This window comes from Haliotis rubra, unplaced genomic scaffold, assembly GCF_003918875.1.
Source record: "Haliotis rubra isolate DU_JTF1 unplaced genomic scaffold, ASM391887v1 Scf49, whole genome shotgun sequence".
Classification (NCBI taxonomy): Eukaryota; Metazoa; Mollusca; class Gastropoda; order Lepetellida; family Haliotidae; genus Haliotis; species Haliotis rubra.
The window spans coordinates 2,019,919-2,030,562 of record NW_025767179.1 but is presented as its reverse complement, the minus strand read 5'-3'; the positions used below and the strand labels follow the sequence as shown (position 1 = coordinate 2,030,562).

General features: G+C 38.4%; 2 protein-coding genes across 2 annotated transcripts; one reads left to right on the top strand and one right to left on the bottom strand.

The window, feature by feature from the left end:
- Positions 1-208: 208 nt before the first annotated feature.
- LOC124291387 lies at positions 209-4,733 on the top strand. Its single transcript, XM_046728371.1, is given in 7 exon segments — positions 209-656; positions 875-942; positions 945-1,043; positions 2,092-2,208; positions 2,936-3,148; positions 3,466-3,783; positions 3,874-4,733. Coding segments are annotated over 7 exon segments (1,791 nt in total). The 5' UTR covers positions 209-259; the 3' UTR covers positions 4,453-4,733.
- Positions 4,734-4,804: 71 nt separating this feature from the next.
- Positions 4,805-8,828, bottom strand: LOC124291297 (ATP-dependent DNA helicase Q-like 2). Its single transcript, XM_046728271.1, is given in 5 exon segments — positions 4,805-6,271; positions 6,590-6,776; positions 7,437-7,722; positions 8,590-8,687; positions 8,689-8,828. Coding segments are annotated over 5 exon segments (1,353 nt in total). The 3' UTR covers positions 4,805-5,629.
- Positions 8,829-10,644: the final 1,816 nt, after the last annotated feature.

The following is a 10,644-nucleotide window of genomic DNA, read 5'->3' as shown; positions in this document are numbered from 1 at the left end:
TTCATGTTCAAATAATCTGTGTAATACAATATGTACAGTGTGAATGTATAAATTCTAAGGTGACCAGTTGTGCAACAACTGTTATAAATATCTGTACTGTCATGCGTTATAGGATATAATAATAATCAGGAATGAAAAGTTTGGATTTGCTTCAAGAAAATTGTGTGTTTAAACTGATCTGTAATTTGCTTGTACAGGTTTGGATGGGAAGTTAAATGGTGACAATCTAGATCTGAGAGTAACAACGAACGATGTTCGAATGACAAACAAGAGTAAAGACTATCATTTCTTTGCTTCCGACTTTGTTGCGGACAGGATTGATACTTCACACTTGTCAAACAAAGCTCCTCAGAAAGAAATGGAATCAGTGGGTGCAGATGATTTCCTGCCAACTTGTGAAGAAATCAGAAACTATAAAGAAAATTTAAAGACCTTGCTGGCAAGGAAATTGGTAGAGCATGTCAGTTCATTCAGCTGGATGAGTTGCCTAATTCCAACACATGTACCACATGACAGACAAGTCGAGATGTCAAAGGCTTCATCCATTTTCTTGTTGCCAATTATTTTGAAAAATGAGGCATCATACTTGGACTGTATCGACATAATGGATGCCTACGTCAAGCACATCAACCAGTGGTATGCCAAAGCAGGCAGAGGTAAATGTTTCATGTTTCTTAAAGATTTGGTTAATCATTGCATCTATGCATATATATATATATATAGAACAATAACATTTGTGGGATTATGTAAATCATTGTCAATATAGCTATGAAATATTACCTAATGTTTGTATTCATAAGCTTACATATAAGAGTTTGTTGTTGTTGCATGATTTTCCTTTGATATGTATCTAAACATTAATAATTCATTTTAGGCTCAGAGCTTGAAACACTTCGAGTTCCGGTTGGTGGCGACCAACTGACCAGAGTAAGACTCCAAAGAGCAAAGCCTTGAGGGAAGGGACACATACTATGCAGTCAAGATTTGATCAGCTTGAGCCAGTCATTGTGGAAATGTTCCACACCCTTCAAGATTTCCTTGAGGTATGGATAATATTGTCACATGTATGTAGCCCTTATTCTTAAGTAGCCAAAAGTTATGGGGGTTAGTGGGAATCAAATGCAAAAAAACTTCCAAATACAGTGAAGCCCCATTAGTCCGGACTCCGATAATCCGGATGTCTCGCCTCCCGGGCGATTTCAGCTTGTTACCAATCTATGCCTATATAATTTGCCTCGATAATCCGGAAATTCGGTTTCCGGAACCGGACGGTAAGTAGCTGTCACCAATCAGTAAAATAAACAGTAAATTGCTTCACAGTCCGGACGCTGTAAGTCGTGTTCACGAACCGTAACAACACCTCCCGGCGATGTTTACTTAATTAACTGGCCAACTGGGTTGTTGTTTTAATTAGACATTAAAAGCTCCCGACTGAAGATACTGTACATTTACACTTTGATTGACACCACAATACAAAGGCGTGGATGACAAGTGAGCTGTTTTGTGATTAGTTACTCGGTAAAATTATTGATGTGATGAATTAAGCTTTACATTAAATGCTTATTTGTTTTATCCAGATTCGTGTCGTTTTTGTAATAGTTAGGGAAGCAACTTGGGTCTTGATTCAGTAGTCCGGACTATTCGCAATCCGGACGAATTTACTGAGAAACGCAACCGTCCGGATTAACGAGGCTTCACTGTACTTGTGAATTGAGCCTAGAGGGTTCTTGAATGTGCTTAAATTCTAAAGTAACCTTTCGAACAATGTCGACTATGCCAAAAGAGTGTAAGTGCCTTATATGTATCGATCCAACATTTCGATGACTTATGAATACACATTTACAAAGTGATTAAATGTATCATATATTTGGGATTGAATTTGCCTTGTAAAGAACAGATTCTGGTGCTTTTGTTGGCTGACTTTGTGTGCTGGCGATTAGGTGCCTTACTCTGAGGGTCTGGGTTCGAATCCCGGATGGCACTCAGCCAAACATTAGTACTACAATCTGTTCTTTATTACACAAAGAGTAATAGCAGATATAACATATGTTACAATGACTTTCATGAAAGTATCTTTGGAAATATTTGCAGAAATTATGCAAAAAGTTTCTCAAGTTTGACAAGGGAATGGACAAGGGCACGCTTGGACATTTGAAATTAGTCATTCAACGATCAAATGTTAATGGGAAAGTCAAAGTGCTGTTTAAGGTATTTCTATTTGATTACTTACATAGAATTTAGCATTGTAGCAAAAGAATGACCATTGTTACAAAAGAGTAATATAGAAGACAAAAACTATTATTGATAATACAATATGATGGTGATCAATTTGCTGAATTTTCAGTACATATTAGCAATATGGCATAGTCACATCATTTTCAAATCCTTCCAAAACTCTGTATACCGGTATTTCCTAGTTTCTCATTTTCCATATTTATCACAGTCATGGGTGCAAGTTAGTGTATTCACGGTTGAACAACATAGGTACAAAACAGCTGGCAAAAAGTCCTGTCGTCAAGAAAAATTGAGTCACCGAGCTTCTCCCCACAAGCTGGCTGGCCACACTCAATTAACTGACCAAAGCTGAATTCATCAAACTCCAAGCTGTACCTCTTAGTAGTTACATAACCCCCACCCCACCCAAGCTAAATCTAATTACTCCCAGTACACTCATCACTATCTAAAACTGTACATTATATTTATATGTTTCATTGGGGCGGTGGGGTAGCCTAATGGTTAAAGCGTTGGCTCGTCACGCCGAGGACCCGGGTTTGAATCCCCACATGGGCACAATGTGTGAAGCCCATTTTCTGGTGTCCCCCACCGTGATGTTGCTAAAAGCGGCGTAAAACCAAACTCACTCAGTCAGTCAGTATATGTTTCATCACCTATAACAGTAGACATGAACCTGAACACTAAAATGTATGTTTTCCAGGCACATGAACAGTTTGTAGCTGTCGTCGGCACGTCATACTTTCTTCAACTGACCAAGCACATGTTTGGACTCAAGGAGTTGAGCGATGAATTGAAACACCCAGATATCCCACCAAAGGTGAATTTGTGGCACAACAAGAAGGAGGAAGTGTTCCACAGAATCATGGACCAACTTTTGGATACCATGTTCATTCCACCATTGGACAAGAAAAAGGTTTGTGTTTTTCTTTCATTATGTGCAAGCCTTACAATTCATAATTTCAGTTAATGAAATGGAGTGCTGTTATGATTTTCATTTAGAACACAAGTACAGTATTTCTCAATGAAACAATATGCTGGAAGGATTTCAAAGGTTTTGCTAATAACAGTTATGGTAACATTAAGTTTCGTTATGTTTCAATTGTAGGCTCTTTTCTGTTTTTCTCAACAATAAAAAGTAAAAAGGTTCTGTAATGTTGTTTGAAATTGTACTGTTTATTCATGTGTATATGATGATATCATATTTCAAACCGGTTTTGTTTATAACCCTAGAAATCTGAAGCAGGAACGTGCAACTTGACAGTCACAGTGGGGCAGACTAAGACAAAATTGACTGTTCCAGTGGTTAACAACCAAATACAAGTCCGAGTTGGTGCTCCGGGGAATCTTTTTGTGCTTACTGCGACTCCGACACAAGTTGAGCATGGGGTATCTGTGCCTCTTCCAGGTTTAACAACCCCAGTTCTTATCAACAAAGATGTGTTAATGGAAGATGATCTCCACAACTATGTGGTTAACTTCATGAACTGGTACTTTGTCATCCTTGTTCTTCAAGATGCTATCTCAGAAGGCAACATGTACTTGAACAACATTTCTGGTGTCCCCCGCCGTGATGTTGCTGAAATATTGCTAAAAGCGGCGTAAAACCAAACTCAGTCAGTCAGTCAGTACTTGAACAACATCACTCTGAAGTTCATGATACCATATTTCTACTCACACTCAGCTCTGTCAAAATACATGTCGGAGTGTATTGACTATATTCTGAAAACTGAGATCATGCTGTCCTCCCGCATGGCTATGAGAGTACGTGCTGCATCATTTGTGAATCCCACTGGCAGACATGGCCACAACAAAGCAGCGGATATGCAAAAGGAAAATCAGGTCCTGGTGTTAAAAGGTCTGATAAAAGGTCTTGGTGCCAACAAGACAGAGAGGTCAATTGTTAAGATATCCAAAGTTGCTCCAGTTGTTGAAAGCATTAATGATAACGTTGTCTCAATGACAAAATCTGCTGACTATCACACAAGTCACAGACAGAGATCATCTTCGGATGACATCAAGGAGATACTGTCTGTCCTGCAGGCCAGTAACCCATGGAAAGTTACTCCTGGTAGGCAACTGAAAGGTTTCCAAGGAATTAGTCAGTCCCCATTTTCCTTCAACGTGCAACAGATGAGAAACAGCATCCAGACTAATGTGGACCGTCTGAAAAGGGGAGTTGTCTTTCTGCCTGATGATGATGAAGTGGAGGAAAACTGACTGTAAATAAGGGAATGAAACTTAGACACTATCACAGTTCCCACAATATTCTTAGATTCCCTGTGAACAGGTTCACTCAAACTTGTAGTTTGTGAAAGTAAAGCCACTTAATGATTCATGTTGCTCAAGTGACTGTGCCAGTGAAATCAAGCTTTACTTTATCTGTGTGTAACATTAGAACCTTAAATATTCTTTGTGCATACAGTTTTTGGTGATATACAGGGCAATGACTGTACTGTGTTATCACATTGGTCAGGATTAAAGGACAGGTGACAATATTTGTATGATTAACGTTTTCAATGTTGTTATTTCAATGTAAATAGTTATGATAAATGATAACAGAAAAGGCCAATTAACCATAATAAGTATAAAAAATTTAATTCTTGGACTTTGAGACAATCTCCATCATTCATTATGATCATGTGACATGTACATATGTTAAGAGAAAACAATTGATACTACTGTGGGATGACATGTAATTTGTCATGAAAGTAATTGCAACCCCATATTTATATATATATATCATAAAACCGGTAAAGTGTAAGGCACAAGATTAGCTTTTTTGCACATTGTACTTATATAACCTCACCTAAAAGGATCTTAGATTGGGAAAATTTCCAATGTGATATAAAAATCTGGTTGCAATTACTTTCATGCAAAACTATAGTATTGAAATATTCATCGATTGTTTGACAGAGCATTATGATGGAAATATATATTTTCTAGTCTCTGACATTTGTTGAAACACTTATTTGTAATATGATTGGTTCTGTATATAGTAAGTTTGATAAGCCTATACCACAAAATAATGACAATGATGGGCTGAAGATAACTTTATTAAAGTTAGAACAAATTCAGCGATAGTTATTCATGCTGGGTCCTATGGACTTTAAGCCACCGAGTCCTCTATCTCAGATCCTGAGTCACTTCCCATTATGTCTAGGCAATTATTCAGTAAATAAGTGTTCCATGGGATGCCTGACGAAGTATAATAATGCACCCTTCTAAATTTAGTTGCGAACAATACTTGGAACTCACAGGTAGATTCATCACTGTCAGCATGGTTAGTGTAAGCAGCCCCTTTTTACAGAATCCGCAGGTACCTCTACATTACATTTCTGAGGCCATACTCGTTTTGTGTAGTAGAACACCCAGTCAAGTTATATAATCACAAATTTCACATTCCTGTCTTAGTTGTCCTGCAGTTAATGCAACAATCAGCTGGGTTATCCGAAAACATGACTGAATCGAAACCAAAATATGAAACAAGCTGTAACCTCAAGCAAGTGGTCCTGTTTGTGCAGTACTTGATCATTGCCTCTGACATATCCTCACAATTCTTTGCAATGTCATTCTTGTTGTAAAATAGTAGGGCACTGGACTTTTTGCCGTCTCGTCCTGCCCGACCTATTTCCTGGAAATACTTCTCAAGGGTTGTAGGGGGTTGAAAATGGATTACACGTCGTATGCTAGGTGCATTCAGACCCATGCCTAAGGCAACAGTGGCCAGCACCAACCTAATTTTTGGTTTGTATTTCCTCAGTTCAGACACAATGTGTGTTTTCATTTCATCTGTGTATGCCTTGTGGTACTGAGCAAAAATTCGGTTTTCTGGAATTGGTGATTCTTTAGGAATGGATGCCTTTTCCTTTAGATGTCTTGCTACGTACTGATAGCAATATCCCAGTGCCTCATCATTGTTGATGTAAACAACTGTAAGAGGGAACTCAGCCAGACGATCACACAGGTCTTCAGCAAGTGGTTGAATTAGGTTGTCTAATTTTTCTTGTTTCCTGATATTTGGCAGACGAGTTTGAATCTGAAAAAAAAATAGGTTCAGATATAACAACTACCACAATCTTACTTGTAATAGTCTAAACTTTGTATGACTAATCTTTCACATAATACGTGGTTGCTAACATTCAGGTGAATCATGTTTCATCAAAGCAAGTAATGTTCAGATAAAAACTAATTATATGGTTGGATATTTCTTCCAAAACATAAATTATGTTCATGCTTATATTAAAATGACATACAGAAATAATGCATGTCCTACATACATTGTATTAATGTTGGGACTGGTGTCTGGGCATAACCATCAGAGTATCAAGTATAATGATTTTGAAAAAAAATATACCTCCAGAAAAATGTTCACCCGATCAGGGTTTATTCTGATCGTCTTATAGTCGACAATCTGAAGATCTGCAACAAGTTGTTTAATGGCTTGAGGGGTAGCAGTTGCAGTCAGTGCCAGATTAGCAGCATTTGCAAAAATGCAGATAACCTCTGATAATTTTTTGAATGCTGTTCTGAATTTTGGCCCCCTGTAGAAATGAAACAGGACATTTAAGGCATTTCCACAACATGGTATACAATGCTTTGTGGTATCATTTGTTTGTCTGGATAATCATTGTTTTTACCAATATTTTGGGACTTACCAAGACATTTATAATTACAGGATAGATGGTCAAAGTTTGTTTACTTCAAAGTTAAATCTTTCTGCTTATCAGTAAGAGATTAATATTATCTTGGTTATGTCTGAAGGATATGATTGACTATATGTGATGCCTTCGAGGCAATTTCCTTCTATACATCAACCACTGCCAGTCAAAAGTGCTCATACTGATATAGAATGCATACAAAAGATGTTTAGATAATTCATTTCGAATAACGAAGTAGTTAAATCAGTGAGTGAGTTTAATTTTATGCTATGTTTAGCACTATTTCAGCAAAATCACTGCAGGGACACCAGAAATTGGCTTCACACACTGTACCCATGTTGGGAATCGAACCCGGGTGTTCAGCATGAGTAGCGAATGCTTTAATACTAGGCTACCCCACCACCCCACATGTACTTTAGAATCATAAAGCAAATATTTTTTACATGCTAACTCAGTATCAAGTGATGGTTTGTATTTCGACCATGCTCAAGATACAATTCTTCCTGATTGATACAAGCCTGAATTTTTCCTGTTCATGCTCACCATTCGGATATCATGTGCACTTCATCAACAACAACAGCACAGACTTTTCCTTGGAAAAGTGGAGATCTGAGTAGACGTCCAACTGTCTTGTTGTTGAGAAGAGTCTCTGGATGAGCATAGATGATGTTGAATTGTCCCTGCTGCAGTTCTTTCATCTTGACATAAGTTGGTGCATGAATGTCATTTTCAGTTGCATCAACTTCGTCTTGATCATTGTCCTCCTCCTCTTCTAGCGTCTCCACATCAATCTGGCGTGAGATCATCTTGTATGTCTTGCCAGCAGTACCTGTGAATACAGCATCATCATGTCAATACTTAGGAGTAAAATGGCTTGGTTACTTCATGTTATTACTTGTATATATGTTGAAGTATTTAGCAGACAAACACTAACTACATACATACAGTTACAAGCCAGATTTGACTCACATACATGTTATTTATACATTGCATGGTGATTCCAAATTCTTGCTTCATTCCTTTCCAAACTGATATGGAAGCAGCTTCAGTTTCCAGTTCAACAATATATTTTAGATAGTTTTCACACAAATAAAATTCATTACTCTCTGAATAGCTGACAGTGCCAAAGTTGACACTGGAAAAGTACATGTTTAAGTATATGTGTTAGATCTTTTAACATGTTTAAGATCATTCTCACCTTATAAATGCACAAAGAAGCTGATGTGCAAATAGTTCAGATTATTTCCCATATTGGTGCAAGTAATAGTACAAGTTGACTAAAGACTGAGATGATGCAAAGTTGTCATTTTATATTGACTTAACATGGGGTTCTCTTTTTACTAAACCTTTAAAGACATACTGTAGATCAATGTTAACTTAAATGTTAATAAGATTCTTAATGTGTCTAAATATTTGTAGCCATGGCTCATTGTCTTCTACCTCATCTTAAAGGGTAGGAGTACATAATTGTTTGAGAAACTCTAGTAAATTGCATATTACAGATATCATTTTTTTTGGTTTGAGGTCTTATTCATCTGAATTAACAAAAATTCCATGGTGCTAGAATAGATCTATACTCGGTATGGATGAGAAAGTGTTTATTATGAAAACATGCTAAGTCTATGCACAGTCATCAGGTGGAGGTAACAGTCTGAATTGTAATTTACCATCTAAATAAAATTAAAAAAACGCGTACCTTGTGAATTAAGGAAACAGGCTTTGATCCCTCAGTCACACAATGACATGACCTGGTCCTGCATCAAGGAATTAAGTGGACACACAACGATGACCATCCCTGGAACAGACAGCTATACAGTCATTCCCTTCGTAAAGATGTCTCAATGTTGAAAGTTGCTGATCCTTTAGCTCAAAGTTAATGTTTAATTTGTGCTTAGCATAGTTTAGCGAAGTCTCAAAGTTTTGCGGTGTAGCCATGCTTCGAATGCGTCAACAATCCCATACGCTAATTAATTTATATTACATCCCAAAAATCACTGTAAGTAGGTTTCTTATGCCGTTAACAAATATACGTCACTAAATAATTTTATAATCACTGAAATAATAATGAAAACCGATAATCGCAAAGAAACTATTTGACACATTTTCACATGTTACTACTCGCGATTTGATTGGTTTGCCACGATTCTTGGCAAACATGGCGTACTATAGGGGTACGAGCCTTCTTGTAGGTCACGGAAAGAGGCGAGTAGTTATGAATGCCGTGAAGAGCCACCTCCTCGTGGTGGGTGCTGGGTAACGCTAAGCGCTCTTCGACCCCCCGTTGTGGACCCGGGGGTATATTTGGTCCACCAACCCGTTTGCCGCGGGTTTTGCCCCTGTGTCGGTGGAGGAAGGGATTCTGGTGGTTGAGGGCACTGGTTCCAGGAACAGTGTTCCTTTGCCCAACACACCACTTCGGCCCTGACTTCACCTAGACAGGTGGTTGAATGGGCACGGTTCAACCAATCGGCTGGTCATGCCAAGCCCTGTGCATGGATTATTTTATATGTACTTGCACAAATTTGATTTGGAATTGTTTTACTTTTGGTCTTGGCTCACTTGTTCTTGTTTGATTTTGACATATGATGTTTAGAAATTTGCCTAGAGTCTTCATGCCAGAAGGCGGTGGCTCATGGGCCAATCCGGTGGAAGAATTATTATTTTAGTTTTTCTGCTTGAGTATATCATCCGAGTATCCTTGGTGCTGCAAGTCGGAGACCCACTTGTTTTTAGCATTGTCCTTGTGATACTCCGTGGTGGGTGGGGAGCCCGGATGATGAATTCTATACAATAACCATGGCTTACGGAAAAAACCCCAAAAGACCAAGCGTCAACTTGAAACTGATCCTATTGATACTGACCTCGGACTGCCCACACCAATCGATTACTGGCCACGTTTTCTAGTCATTGAGACTGAAGATCACACACCGTTGAAATTAAACCCTTTCGCTTTGTCCAAGGGTATCCAAGGCATTGCTGGGGATGTGAAGAATATTAGACGATTACGTTCTGGTGCACTGTTGATTGAGTGTGCCAGAAAGCATCAATCAAACAACCTGTTGAACACCAAAATGTTTGTTGGCATTCCGGTGACCATTACGGCCCACAAAACACTCAACACGAGTAAGGGTATCGTGAGAGACTGTGATCGATTACTCGCTGACATGTCAGAATTAGATATCGTCTCTGAGATGAGAGATCAGGGTGTACTCTATGTGAAACGTTTTTCAACTCGTAAAAATAATGAAACCTTCAAAACCAATACTTATTTATTTTCCTTTTCTCTACCTTCAGCTCCAAGATCACTTAAGGCAAGCTATTGTAATCTAACTGTTGACACATACATTCCAAATCCTCTCAGGTGCTTCAAATGCCAAAAGTTCGGCCATGGCGTGAATTCTTGTACCTTGTCTGTTGTGTGTGCTCACTGTGGTTAAAAGACACACACAACAGAAGATTGTGACAGTACTGTCAAAAAATGCACCAACTGCGCAGGGAATCACCATTCTTATTCTAAGGACTGTCCTGTTTGTAAACAACAAATGGCAATTAATAAAGTAAAGTTCACGCAAAACATCAGCTTTGCAGATGCAAAAAAACAAGTTCTAAGCTGAGAACAAACTGAAAGCTATGCTTCTATTGCCAGAAGAACGCCTGAAACAACACCTAGAGTAGTAACGGTATCCACATGCTGTCAGACAACCTTGACATGGGTGAAAACGGATTCCCCTACCATTTTGTCATCTACTAC